At 42.0% G+C, this 15,239-nt stretch overlaps 2 protein-coding genes across 3 annotated transcripts in view; both read right to left on the minus strand.

Annotated features, from left to right (window-relative positions):
• The window catches only part of CHLSN (cholesin), a 187,762-nt gene extending 187,150 nt beyond the window's left edge, over positions 1–612 (minus strand). Inside the window, exon 1 of the mRNA XM_072417714.1 lies at positions 489–612. The gene's annotated coding sequence lies outside the window, so the exon portion shown is untranslated. The remainder of the gene's footprint in view (positions 1–488) is intronic.
• Positions 613–9,404: 8,792 nt separating this feature from the next.
• Positions 9,405–14,917, minus strand: LOC140335238 (histone H3.3A). 2 transcript variants are annotated; one of them, XM_072417715.1, is made up of 4 exons: positions 14,776–14,917; positions 12,176–12,324; positions 10,397–10,550; positions 9,405–10,300 (listed from the first exon to the last, which is right to left on the minus strand). In XM_072417715.1, the coding sequence occupies exons 2-4, from the start codon at positions 12,301–12,303 to the stop codon at positions 10,172–10,174; spliced, it is 411 nt and encodes a 136-aa protein (XP_072273816.1). In that variant the 5' UTR covers positions 12,304–12,324; positions 14,776–14,917; the 3' UTR covers positions 9,405–10,171. The 2 variants fall into 2 exon arrangements, with proteins under 2 accessions (XP_072273816.1, XP_072273817.1); XM_072417716.1 differs by lacking the exon at positions 14,776–14,917 and adding an exon at positions 14,063–14,533.
• Positions 14,918–15,239: the final 322 nt, after the last annotated feature.

A 15,239-nucleotide genomic window follows, 5' to 3' on the forward strand; every position in this document is an offset into this window, starting at 1 on the left:
AAATAAGAAGCTCTGCATTGTGTTATTGATTCATTCATTCACAGCCTTTCTTTCTGGCCAAGGAAACCGCAGATCAGGCCAATTTCAGACATCCGGTATAATTTATGAAAGCTCTCAAAGGCTGGAGAAGATACACTTTCATCAGTGAAGCTCGGTGATCCAGCAAACCTGCGCCAAATCGTCAGCAAAGGCATTGCTAGCTAACAATCGCAGAGTTTGGCGAATTATTGTGACCTCCCATGACTCAAAATATGAATATTTACCCAAAACTTCAATGTTATAGAAATAAATGTGTGCAGCAATGAATTATTTCCCCTGAAACAAACCTGTTGCTATGAGTTACTACATCCTACCCCACATTACTGCCCATGCACTGGTCCATATGAGTCTTATTCTCCCCCCTGAGGTGTGACAGGTCAGTTTGTACACAAACAGTAAGAAAATACACAATAATAAGAAATGCCATGCGGAGCCCGGCTACCACTCACGTTGTCTCTCTGACTACACACTGACTTCCTTCTTCAGCACGCTGCTCACTGCTAAGCCACGCCTCTCACTGCCACAGGGCGGAGAATGCTCTGAGTATGCGCACACGGAGCTCAAATACTGCCTGTTCTACGCATGCGTGAAAAGCTACAGAACGTTCATTTGAAATTAAAAAAAACTCGAGACTAAAGCCAAATAATAAATGTTTTTTTCAAATTTCATACGAAAACCACCCATAGTGACTGCTCTTAGAATATATATATATATAGAAACCAATGTAATGCATTAGGAATCGAAGGTAGCGAAAATTCACATACAGTACAATGTGTTGTTTGTCTCCCCCTGGAGGACAATCTTGTACACTGGCGTTTAAGCAATAGCTTGCATGTGTAAAAAAAAAAACATTCTATTGCAATGTACAAGAATGGCCACCAGATGGCCACAAAGTACTCATTAGCTAGTCGTCGATCTCCCTATACTTGTTGCTAGGTAATAGAACTGTAATTATAGTATTACACAAATATAAACCTTAATTTTATTATTAAAAGCCTATTATATTAATAATAAACACATTTTTGATGTTTTGCATAAATGAGATCCCCAAATACTGTTTATTGCGTTGCCAGAAAACGTGCCAGGACTTAATATGGCGCTGGCCCATACAAAGTTGCTGTGAAGTCACTTCCGTTTCCTGCGACCTTCAGAGCATGTGTGGTTCCTCAGTGTAGTGTGTGTTTGTGTGATGAAGGGAAGCTGCAGGTGAAGCTAGGCAGAAGAGGAGAAAGATGAGCTGGGGACTGTGCAGGATACCGGCAGGCAGGTAATGTGTTTCAATGGTGGGGTTTGTATTGACAGCTGAGATTTGTGGATGGAGTGAATACTGACTTATTATGATTGGGGCCTAGAAAATACTTTATAGTGGAGAAAGAAGCTGCACCTAATGCTGAACCCCTAAATGTCAAATAGCCTAATACCTGATAGAATACCAAGGATATTGTTATTGATATATTCCCTGGGATTTTTCCTGCAGTACTTGGTTTCTGTCACTAGATGTCCTCAGTCTGATGACGGGCATCATTCAACCCATATCCTCTGAGCCCAGGTCATCCAGCCTTGTAACTGGACAGTGAAGGGACATGCAGAGATTAGATACACACACTGGCATGGATCCAGCATGTGGGCAGTGATGACCCTAACATGGTTCATTTAAGGTATTGAAAGCAGGATTAGCATAAAAGTCCTGGATTTTGCACCTTTTAATACAATCCAAGCAACAACAGGTTGGATATTCCTGTTCTAGGTGCACATTTTGCCACAGACTGGGCAGATTTTATATCTAACAAGTGAATGAACTAACATTATTTTGATATTTGCTTGTGTGACTGCCAATTGTGAAGCCAAAATCTGCATATTCATTCATATATATATATTCAGTCTGCCTTAATCTCAGCACATTCTGCTGTGAACTGTAAATCATTTGTCTCATTTCTGATGCCAAGCATGCATTGTGTGTCCTGGGTCATTATCTGTAATTGTATATCCATGTCAGGGCTGAGTGCCAATGGGGAGAACACAAGACAGGTAGTCCTGGGTTATATACAAGATAGGGACTGTAGGTTTGTTCCTAAGTTGATTTTGTGTGTAAGTCAGAACAGGTACATTATTTTACTAAATGTAATTAGGACAGATGTTTGTCTCTACATATTAGGCAGTGGTGGCTGTTACTGTATAAAATCCTCACTGTGAGTTAATCACAAACAAAGCAAAAAAAACAAAAATCTTTATGGAGCCTAGCCAGTTATAAACTTCTTAAGCAAGCTGTGCTTTGATATGCAAAGAAACAACTGCAGAGTTTGTCTTGGTCATTAAAGAGTTACAAAATGTTACAGATCAGCTCAGCTCTTAAGATCACCCACAACCTCAGCTGTGTTTAGCAAAAGATTTCTTCTGCAAATCATGCAAACCACTCTCTCCCTTCTTCAAGCCTCTGTCCTGCACACAAGGGAGCAGGCAGATGTTAACCCGGGGACTAGCTATATGCAAGAGTACTGAATAACTTAAAACAAAATGTGTAGAATTCTACAGCGCCTTCACTAAGGGAGACCTCTGTAAGCTCCTCATAGCTTGTCCCGGAATTGTACAACCGTGCCGTAGCTCCATGGAGATCATTGTCTCCCTCCTGGTGTCCTCGGGGAGCCCTGCAAAAGGAAAGAAAATTAGGAACAATCTATTACCTTGGTAGGCATTAGAAAGAAATTAAATGCAACACTTAAATGCATATTCTACTTTCTTCACTTCCTCCTTGTGATCTTCAGCCATCCTGATTGGCTGTGATGGGTTAGCGTAACATTAATGCAGGTGCTTGGCAGCTCAGGGGAGATCAGGATTGCCAGGTATCCTTGCAAACAAAGCTTGCTCAGCTTTTTTGTAGTTCTAGGGAGCGGTCGTGCAGGTTGGAAGGATTATTGCAATAAAGACTTTGCCTGTATCTTTCTGTAATAATGACCGGCCTGATTAAAGCTTCATAAATGTGGAACTTTAATGTGGAATTATTATTACTAAACAGGGTTTATATAGCACTAACATATTACACAGCGCTGTACATTAAATAGGGGTTTCAAATGACACAGTGACACAGGAGGAGAGGACTCTGCCCAGAAGAGCTTACAATCTACATACAGAAATCAAAAGATGAGTAGAGAAGTAACCTTTCCCTACTTAAAGAGGAAGTAAACTGCAAAACGCTACATTTCCCTTCAATCCCGCAGCGCAGTTTGGTCGCTCCAAAGGTGTCTTCTATTGGGTCCCGCATCCGTCTCCAAGCCGGAGCACCGGGCGGCGCCATCTTCTCCTCTTCTTCCGGGTTCTTCTTTCTATGTCACCTGACCCAGGCACGAGCTCAGGTGATATAGATTTGGAAAAAACTTGCCAATCTGACTGCGCATGCCTAAGATCGGCAATTTTTTTCCCCCTTTTTATGAGAAGACTCCTTCTGCCCATGCCTGAGATGCTAGTGCATGCGCAGAAGGAGCACCCAAGAGCCTTCCAGAATGTTTAACCTAGGTATCCTGGGAGGCTCTGCACTCCCATTCATTTAGGGGCGGTGCGGCACCCTTTTCTTTTTTTTTTTTTTCTCCATTAAAAAAAGGGTGTTGCATTTAAAAACGCTCAGGTTCATTATTACGATGGGGCAGGTCAGGCGTGTGAATAAACAGGAAAGTTTATGTACTGCAGAAGGGACTTACATAAATAAACTTTACTGTTTGTTGACAATCCTTTCTTCTATGTACACGGCACAGCTCAGTATTTGATGCTGGGTATACCAGCCTACCCCTGGCTCACACGAATGAATGCTTTCAAGGGAATTACATCTTTTCAGCCTGGCCAGTCATGATGACTAAAGATCTGGTAACCGGAAGAGGATCGGATGAAGGTGTCTGCAACTGAACAAAGCAAGGTGTGTAATAAATAAGCTATGATCATGCAGGTAAGTTTATTCTCCTCACCTGTCATTCTGTAATATTAACTCACCTGATCACAATATTTTACGTGTTTAGTTCCTTATCCTAGTCAGGCAGCTCATTATTGCAGAAAGGGCCAGGGGATGTCCCTACTGCAATAACTGTTCTTAGTTGTCTGATCGCCACCCAGCTGTCAAATATGTCTGAGCTGCGTATACATAATCCCAGCTTCTCGTTATAGGAGTGATATCCTGCACATGCAGGAGTTATGTCACCCTAGTACAGCCAATCAGGATCAAGGAGGAAGAAGAAGGTGTCGCTGCCTTGCATTGGAATGGTAATAGGTGAGTAGAGCAGATTTAGTTCCAAAATGGAAATGTTACAGTGCCATCTTGTGGATGTAATAGTTATGACAGAATGAAATGTGAACATAGTTGTTTTTTTTCTCTGATGTACACAGGTTGATGGAGGGGAGGGGGCGGTTTGCATGACTTTGGCTCCATAATTTTACTTTTTTATACAGTAACTGACACCATGCTGCCTAATAATATTCTGTGACAAACATCTGTCCTAATTGCATTTATTAAAACAATGTACCTGTTCCGACTTACATACAAATTCAACTTATGAACAAACCTACAGTCCCCATCTTGTATGTAACCCGGGGACTACCTGTATCTATTGATGCAGTTAGTGTCATACAGACTTTTTGATGCAAGTGATGATATTGGAGATTTTTTCCATTGTTTGTATATGGTTTTATATGACATATTAAGTAAAAAAAAATAAGCATTTTTATGTCTGTGATGATGTTGGAGAGTGCCCCTTGCTTAATTATTTTTATTATTGTTATTAAAAAGGATTTATATAGCGCCAACATATTGCAGTGTTGTACATTAAATAGTGGTTGCAAATGTTAGACAGTGACACAGGAGGAGGGGAGGATCCTGCCCCGAAGAGCTTACAATCTAGTGAGGTAATAAACCTCACTATTATTAGAGGTGACAGAGCCCTAGATTTGGTAGTAGTAAAAATGTGATATTTTAACCCTTACCTATTCTACCTATAAAAAAAAAACATAAACTGTTTTATTGATTCTTTAATGTTTTATCTTGATTTCCTTGTCGTACTGTACCGATATCATGTGTACTATTATACTTATTGGATGAGCTGGTACAAAGATTTGTTACTTTCTAGATCCTGAATAGCAGTAATGAATGATGAAAATGTTTTTCTATCCCAGGGTGAAGCAGTCATTTGTTGCCGTCTGCAGGGCTCAAATTATTCACCGGAAGAAGAACACGGACGCCACAGAAGAGGAGAATTCAAAGCCCTTGAAGTTTTCTACAAGTAAAGCAAACCCTCGCGATTGGAGTGTTGACAAATCATTCGGTAGCGGTTACCAGAGGCCCTTGTGGAAAGTTCTACCGATCTCTTTGTTTCTATCAGGTCTTGTGTTATGGGCAATATTGCGGAAGGAAACCGAGATTGACAAGATCCTCTACAGACCTATAGCAGACATATTGAAAGAAACAGAAAATGATGAAAAAGGCAAATAAATGTCCAGAAACTGAACTGTTTTATTTACTCCTGGACATACCACAGGTGGCTGTGATTCTCATCACTGGAATGTATCATAACCCCATTTGTTCTGTGGAATGGCTTGGAGGAAAGCATACTTTGATGTAAAGATGGAGGGCATGATTTTTAGTGTCTGGATTGAGCATTTAACTCCTGTTACCAAGTGAAATCAGCTGAATATGGCTGGTGAAATCTAAGCTTCACTTCTTGCTGAGCTCTGAAGGGTGATGGGAATGCATATATGTACCTTATAGCGAAACTCAGGGCAAACTTATTAAAGCCTTTTTCCAATATAAAGTCTTTCCTTCCGTGAAGCAGTTGGTATGCAATGATGGTAATGCTCACACTGGCAGATGCCCTTATTTCTTCACTGGTTAATTTATTTGCTTATCTGTGGTTTGGTTTGATTTGAATGGTGGTGACATGAAGTGCTCTGCCATGGAAGGTACCAGGCTGCTGAGACTGCCATTGTATACCCCCTATTATAAGACATAGATTGACAAAGGATGAGACTCCTGTGACCTATAGATTTCTGGCACACAATGCCCTCCATGTTCTGCCTAGTTTCATCACAAATGTTCCAAAGCTTCATCCGTCTTTGTACTATAAAATGGATGAAAAGCAAAATGACTTTGGCTGCCTCGATGGTCCGTCCTGGCAGATAATGAAATACAAATATTCTGATTGTAATCATGATGTGACATTAGAGAAGCCTTTCACTGCAATTTATTTTGAGAAACTAAAGCTTGATCTTGCAGAGTATTAGGCGAGGGAATTCTAAGATAAAAACAAAGGATACCGGGATTTTTGCTTTGAAGGGTTTATATTAACATGAATCATATACAAACATTGCTTCCTCCAAGGTGTGCACGTTTACAGGGTTCAGTAAATCTGTGGTGAGCTGAATTATAAGCAATTTCAAAATATTCTGTGGTTACTCCTCTTACATGGTCACAATGTTACTGGTAAAAATAAAACTCTTGAGATGCACAATGACATTTGATTTCAACATGCTCATTCACTGGTGTTGAAGCTGATCAGGCAGTGTGTGACCTATTGTGAATGATTCATTGGGTTTGGGGTAGTCCATGATTTGGTGTCAGCCTTCACAAGTGCACATAGTATAATTATGCTTTTAGTGCCACAGCATAATGGATTTTTATCCTGGGTGTAGTACAGCATGTCCCAACCTCTGCACTATATTACATCTACATTACATCACTGCACTATATTGCATGCAGCCCAATGCTGATGGTGTGACCAGACCCTTGAAGCCAGGCAGCTAGTTTTTTGGAGTAATGGTAGAGATCATGTTTCTTTGAAGTTTAACTTCCAATCAGCCGGGGAAAGTTCAGTCCTCCAAGTCTTCGTGCAGCTTTAGCATTGAAAATAAGTCTTGTAGGCAAGTGGTTGCCAGCCATGTGTCACTCAAAGGGGAAGAAACTTTGCCCCGAGTGAGGTCATGATGCCAGAACCCCCCCACTCAGACCTGCTTACTAAACATAGTGGGGGGACAGTAGATGCAACGAAAGTTCTATACACAGCCCCGCCCTACTGTCCCTTCAATGAGAGAATGGCTGGGTTGTGTCCTATATCTGGGAGAGAGCCAGAGACCACCAGTTAGCAACCGCTGTTGTAAAAGACAAGCTCCATCCCAAAATTTTTTTTAAAGAAAGGGTTGGTAGCGCTTGCAAGTTTCATTGCCCCAGAGGCAGTTAATGCTGTTAACTAAGTACCAGAAGCTAAAACAAAAAAAAAAATATATATTATATATATTTTGACTTAGTTAACTGTTCACTGCCTCTGGGGTAATGATACAAGTAGCTTCTATCCATGGCAGCCCCATAAAAATATAAATGTGGGTGACAGTAAGAAGTTCATTACCACAGCTGTAGGTTCTGGTTCTTTAAGAACTAGTGCTGTGATGCAAGGTGCCAGTCACCAGGATTGCTTGACTCACTGCTACAGGTCTCAACCTGCAATACAATGGTGTATTTTTTGGCATTTGACAAGGAGGGCAGTGGGAGTGTTAGGATTACACCTTGCAGTGTTCATTCTATTACTGATTCATACAGCAGCACCATTTTGCATGACGTTGTATATAGAGAGTACAGACCTAAAATAAATGATACAGAAAGTCCAACCAAACAGCTATAAAGGATATGTACACACTAGCTATACACAAAGAGGCTTCTTACAACGTAATGTATATAAAGCCATATATTACAAGTAAATTTATACAATCTCCAAATGTGCTCCATACCAGTGCCAGTAGTAATAGGCATATCATCCCAGGTAAGGGACACCTCTGGCAATAAAATCCATTTAATTTATTTTCATACAATGAACAGCAATAACCCACTACAATAGGATGAAATAGCATTTTTTCTCTAGAGTCCAATTAGCTACTCCAACCTTGGCTATCTCACATCACAATAAACCATTTGGTTTGCTCAGTGGGTATTACTGCAGATTTAACTAGTAGGGACTGCTTTGGCACTCCACAGGTATATTCCTTACATATGCTATTCAACTTGTTACCTACGTTGTCCATTTGGTGGGTGTAGCACATCAGACACATTTTCAACTTTTTTGCCATAAAAAAAAGCAGTTAGCAGCCTGTTTGGGACTTTCATTCCCTGCTCTCTATGATCCATAGACATGAACACATGAGACATGTTACATGCCACCCAGCACTTGACCATTTGACACACTTAAATCCTTTTCACTGCAATAACACATTTCATTGGGCTGGTAGGACAATAGTTGTATGCTTTTTTTTTTTTTTAAATTGATTTTGTCTAGCCAACATGGAGTCTGAAATTCTGCATATCATTGGGGAAAATGTACTTCCTGTCCCAGAAAACAGAAGCAAGGAATTCTATATTGACACACACACACACACACACACACACACACACACACACACCTTATAATCTGGGGATAATTCTAAAAACATTCTTTCCCATTGCTGTTGTACATGTAAATGGCCACCAGGAGACAGCAGAGGGCCCAACCCTCCCCCCATTACCAAAAACAATTTTTCACAGAGATTCAAAGTTTATGACAAAGGATACTGTACTGAATAGCACTGCAAATCGTGTACTTGAAAAAAAAAAAGCATACCTAAACTCCAAAATTTCCCTTTACACAAAAAAAAAAAAAAAACTTTAAGTGCAGCACCGCCTCCAACACCTCCAGGGATACCTACATCACGCATCCTGGGAGGCTCTTGGGTGCTCATTCTGCGCATGGCCAAGCATGCACAGATGCCTTTTCATGCAAAGAGAAAAGTTTGCTGATCTCATGCGCAGTGAGATCAGCAAGTTTTTCCCCCCCCATCCTATGTCACCCGCTGCTCCGGGCCCTGATGCAAGACATCCCCGGACGGATCGGACTGCCCTGCAGGATTGAAAGCAAGTATTTTTTTTGGCAGTTTTTTTAGTTTAGTTCCTCTGTTAAAACCCACTCAAATATTAAAATGTCCCCATAATGCAGATATGTACACAAGAACATTATAGCATCAATAGGAGCAGGGAATCAAGTATATACCTGCTTCTTCCTCCAACACCCACACTGCAAAGTTAATTTCACACTTAACCTATAGTTATATTGAAAGCACCCAAAAACATTGCATTTGTAGAACCTCTGTATGCCAGGGCCATTCTCAACAAGTCAGTCTGCTTTGACATAACCATTAGATTGTTAACTCTTTTTAGACAGGGTCGTCCTCTCCTCCGGTGTCCTTGTACAGAGCTGCAAAATTTGTTGGTGCTTTATAAATACAGCTTAAACTAATCATAATTCTCTACTACACCAAGCTGCTGCTTTACACATGGCTGACCAAATATAATTTACCAAGCAAAAAGATGAAAATTCAGGTAAGCAGATTTATTATGTTTAAGTAAAAATTGTCGGAACATTTGTTTCATAGATTGGGATAAACATGATCAGACATTTGCACACGGATATCAGGTATGTGCATTATCTAAACACTATTGCAGTTTAACAAATCACCATAGCATGATATAGAGAATGCACCATTTCCCAGGTGCACAGCTTACCACACTACTTATAGTCAGCTAGCTCCTAGATCTAACATTAAGAATTCTGAATTTTGTCCAGAACAGATACAAGAATTTATGAAAACCTATGTATGTTTACCCACCAAAAACCCTAGCACCATGTGGCATGTCTAAGTGTCCTACTACCATGCTCAATTTTATTCCTTGCCACTAGTACAAATTGGCCAAAGCTGTAACAACTTGAAATCCCCTTTTCAGGGACCTTTTCTTTCAACCCAACTCAATCTCAAGACAGCAAGACCATTGAGGTAGTGGAAAGTTTATTTACAATGGAGTTACACTGAAAGATACCAAAGTATGGAGAGAATGGAGCCAAGGCATGCAGACTCTTAAATGGGCAGGGCCACAGAAGTAGACTAGCTGCAGATACAAATTTTCTGAAAAACCTGAGGATTAAGGGAATGTCATATAAAATGTGTACTACCAATTTACTGTCAACTACTCTACAGTTAACAAACCCTTTATAAAATAAGGAGACATCACACTTTATGTACATTTGTAAAAAAACAAAAAGGAAAAAAAAAAATCTAAGATCAAAACAGTTTCCAGAAAAAAAAATTAAGCACGTTCCCCACGGATTCTTCTTGCTAGCTGGATGTCCTTGGGCATAATTGTTACTCTCTTTGCATGGATGGCGCACAAGTTGGTATCTTCAAAGAGACCAACCAGGTAGGCCTCACTTGCTTCCTAAAAACAATATTCAAAAGAAAAGGTCAGAATACAAAGCCAAAACCCCAGGAGAATTTTCGGATCATTTGGCAGATACTTTAGTAGTCAACGCACCTGCAGAGCACCAATGGCTGCACTCTGGAACCTCAGATCAGTCTTGAAGTCCTGGGCAATTTCCCTCACCAAACGCTGGAATGGAAGCTTGCGGATCAGGAGCTCAGTGGACTTCTGGTATCTTCTGATTTCTCTCAAAGCCACAGTACCAGGCCTGAAAAATATAAACATGTTTTAAATGCAAATCTGCACTATTTAGATCCATAAGCATGACTTTTGATAATCTTTGCCAACAATCATACAACATGTAGCCTGAACACACTGGATCACAGGATGAAGCTTGCAAACATTCAGCTTTTGTGTATACAACTTATTGGAAAAACCAACACAGCTACAGCAACATTCAACAGTCTGAGTGCCCGAAGGACAAATGGGTTGTATCGGAGCTTCTTTCCAAGCCACATCCCTTCCATTCCTATTGGCCCAAAGCAGAGAAGGAGGGGAGGTTTTAGCACAAAAGGCAAGTACATGGCATTGTTAAGAACCAGAACATACTAAAATCTGCCACAGGCATGTCCAGGCAACTGCTGGTGCCTGAACCGAATACCTGACTTAAATTGCTTAAAGCGACAATTTCCAAGCATTATAACTTTACCAACAGCGGCATGCAACCTACAATAGGTACAAGACTGGCGATTTCCTTCCCTGTAGCAGTGCAATGGATAAATGGCTTTATATTGGTTAAGGCATTTCTCACAACTTAAAGTCTGCATATACAACAAACAGCATCAAGCAAAGACCAAGAAAGCCACCAACCTATGGATCTCTTAATACACATTCAAGGTGCTTTTGTCTTCTCTACACAAGAAATATCACCTGAATCCAAGTCTGATGTACTTTTTTACCCCATGTGCCTGCAAATTCCATTACAAAAGTAGCTTAATTCCAGACCAGTGGTCCATGGCTTCTGATCCACACAATTGTTTATATGCAAGCAACGTACAATGTCGAGTACCAGCAGGATGACATTTTCCACAAATGGACAGTTATGCCAACTGCGATATGAATAAACTTTTTCCCCCTTGTGTGCAAGATCATGTAGACCAGAAACTGATTTGTTTAAAATGGTAAAGCCAATAAACAAGTTGTACAAATTACGAAAGCTCAAACCCCCTATAATCATCCCGGATGCCTGCAGAACTTATTGCTAAACAGGTCGACCCAGTTAACCAACATGAAAGACAAAAGACTCAGGTAGGCAGGGATTGTTTTCTGAACACATAGGGATCATTAACATGGGGAGGGAAGCGAGGTGGTAACTTAATTCTATAGCTATGTATAAGCGTCAGATAATAGTCACCAAGGATAAATAATCGTGCTTATCCCAGGAGAATATCTGATGTGTACAGCGGTCCCCCCCCAACATTCATCAATCCAGCATAGTGTATATGGAATGACGGCAATGTACTCCTATGGAGGAGAGCACAGCAGGGTGCCGCTCAATCATCCACAGAACAATGCTTTACATACAGGGTTTGTTCATCTGTAACCAGAAAGGATCATTAAAAGATCTTTTCCAGCAACCATTCTGACATCTATGGCACTACATTTGACCAACAATACACCTTGCCAACATATAAGCATTGCACTGCCATGAGTTAGTCAGTATTCTCTAATGAACAAGATAACTTCATACTACACAAGACATAGCAACAATGTCCTGGGGCCCATTCACATTTGTAACCCATCACGGTATATGATAACGCCTGGCTGTGCTATACAAAGCCCATCACAGCTCCACCCCCCCCCCCCCCCCCCCATCTTGTCAGAGGGCATTACCTGTATCTGTGGGGCTTCTTCACACCTCCTGTAGAGGGAGCACTTTTCCTTGCAGCTTTAGTAGCCAGCTGCTTCCTGGGAGCCTTTCCACCAGTGGATTTACGGGCAGTTTGCTTTGTACGGGCCATTGTTTAGCAAGATCCAAAAACCTATGAAAACATAATAAAAGTACATCAGTAAGTTCTGCAGTTCTTGCATACAAAACCATGCAACTTATTCAAATATGTTCATACCAAATCAACAGTCCAAAGAACACGTGAACCCCAACTGAATGACTTTGGCTAAAGCAGCAACAACTGGCATCTTCTGAAGGGCTAAAGCCCAACTATACCTTGATGAAACAGCAACACCAAGGGCCTGTATGACCTGCGGTGTCAAGCCATGGGGGAGGCAGCTCCGGCAAACTGCTGCACTGTAACCAGGAGAGCCAAACTGACTTTGGGCAAACACATTTGCACCCGACTGCAGTGCAAATCTTTAGACAACTGTGCAGCCAAAAGCAACATGGTGCCTCCTTACATCTGCTACAGCAATATGCATATAAGGATCCCGACATCCTACTTACACTGAGATCCAACACTGATCAAACAACTATCTGCATGGAAGCAATCTGGGTTTCCAGTACAGGATACTTTAATACAGCAAAGTAGCAAGATGTAAATAGACCAAAATCCTGGCCTTTATATGCACAGCCCAAATGGGATAAATGTTTTACTGTCATTTGTTACACCTCAATACTGCAGACCTCCTGCAGCTAAACCTCAACATGGTCCAATTTGGTCACTAACAGCAAAGGAGAATTATGGCAGGATCACTATGACTGGAGTAACCCTTTAATTTTCAGGTCTGGAGGAAACACTTGGTTACAGTGGTGGCCAGAATACCAAACTACTAGAAAGCTAAAGGATGGCTGGTATCATACAGGCACCATCAGATGGAGGGCAATCAGCGCAGCTTGAGGAACCCCCTAGCAACCTTTCTACCTAGGGGGGAACTCTTGAGAATTTTCTTGGATCCCCTGCTACAATTCCTATATGTACAGCTCACAGTAGTTTAGTGTTGGGGTGAGTGGGAAGAATGTCATCTTCACAGATAAGGGCTCCTTGAGCAATTTGTACCTCTCAGGTCAGCCTAGAAACCTCTGGGGGAACCCTGGTGTTGTATAAAGCCCTGGTACAAAAGGTTAGCTTTCAGCCAGGATTCCAGAGGTTGTTGGGGCTTCCTTGAGCTTCTCTGACCAGTTTAATGATCATTCTGGCTATCTGTAAGGCTGACATTCATCCTACTGACCACCACACTAATATACAGAGAGCTGTGGATATAGTAACTATAGCCGGGGTCCCTGAACACCTGAAAAGTTGTTACGTGTTCCCCATGTTTTATAAGGACTGATTTAGACAATCTTGATCACTGTAGGCAACATCACATTTCCAAGACTCTTAAATTGACAAATTTTATTATATCCAGTGATCCTGCCAAAAAGCCCAAGCACTTTAGCATGGTTGTCTGTGGGATGCAGATCCACAGCACGGAGGATATAAACGGGACGCAGCAATGACCCCATACACAAAACTATTTTAATTTCATACAAAGCAAGTGATTGAAGCCTCGTGTGTCACTAAATAAAACATCTTCCAGTTAGTGCTCAGATCTGCACAATAATCCACAAATTATCAGCCATTAGATCTGGATTTACAAGCTGTGACCAGGATTTCCCATGACTCAACTGTCCCCACAAAAAAAAGTTTCTGCTTGATGACAAGAGCTGAATCATACAACCAAAACAGAATGCTCAGCGTGCATCTCCCAGCACGGCGTCTCCTGGCATAGAATTCCCCGGACCAGCGCCTCTAGCGGCTGCTGGCCGTCATTACACCTTCCACTCACCCGCCATTATGTGATCTTTATCAGCAGCCATAAAAAGCTCTAAAATTTACAATTTCACTTCAAAAACAACTTTCCGCCGAAAATCTACCGGGGAGATAAAAATACGGCTTTGCTTCTTGGTCAAAAAAGACTTTTTAGGCAAGTTTGGTGGAGGTTTAAGATATTTTTCCGTCAGGAAGGGTAAAAATGCGGGATCCGCCATTTGAAACAAGAAAGCTGCTGTTGTTGTTGTTGGTCCGGCCACATCCCGGTATGAGGGGCCCTCAGACAGCGCGGGGCCCCGAGACTGTCCTCACACTGACATGAGGGGACTCAGGGTACCCGCGCTTCCTACCCCCAGCCAGGGGCCACAGCCACCATTACAGGGCAGCTTCTCCTCACGTTCCATCCTCTTACCCCGAGCGACGAGACAACATGGCGCCCAGCGAGCTCCGGGAACACGGGGGGAGGGGTGAACTTACCGTCTGACCCCGCGCCCGGGACGTACCGACCCCATACCGGACACCCGCCATTAAAATACCACCATAGGCCCCTTTTACCGGAAAATTATATATAAAAATGAAATATTACCGGAAAACACCGGTAACCGAGTTCGGTAATGTTATAGCTAAAAAGCGACCGTCACCAAGCTGAAAAGATTTATTTTAATGCCTAAAGCGCTAAATGATAACCGGAAACGGCGTCAGGGGAGCGCCGCCGCAATGCCCACTTACCGATCGGTCCCGAATCGCGATGCTGACGGTCAAACGAGGCGAGCAATAACGTATGGCAATGCCCGCCACCCGGCCTTATATACGCTACGTCGCGTCATCGCTGACGTAGCGCCTTTGTCTCCCAGCGGGAAGGCTGCCATTGGTTGAGGCAGAACGAAGCGCTCGGTGATTGGAGGTTTGGAAGATTGCGGTGAAGCGAGCCCCCGCCCCTCCCCGGCTGTGTGGTGATAGCTAGAGGAGCACAATGTGAATTATCACAACAACAATATCTGAGGTAATTCTGCCCGCTGCCTCAGGAATTGTGTGCTCATAGTTACCTCGGGAAAATGCACCGAATAGTAATATCAGACCCATCCTATAACACTAGTCATCTCTAATGCCTGCAAATTGGAAATTCAAAGGAAATGTCTCCCCAAAACCAGAGCTTTCTGCCCCCATTTAAAGGAAATGTCCTCCTTAAACCA

Source organism: Pyxicephalus adspersus, chromosome 7 (genome assembly GCF_032062135.1).
Source record: "Pyxicephalus adspersus chromosome 7, UCB_Pads_2.0, whole genome shotgun sequence".
Lineage (NCBI taxonomy): Eukaryota > Metazoa > Chordata > Amphibia > Anura > Pyxicephalidae > Pyxicephalus > Pyxicephalus adspersus.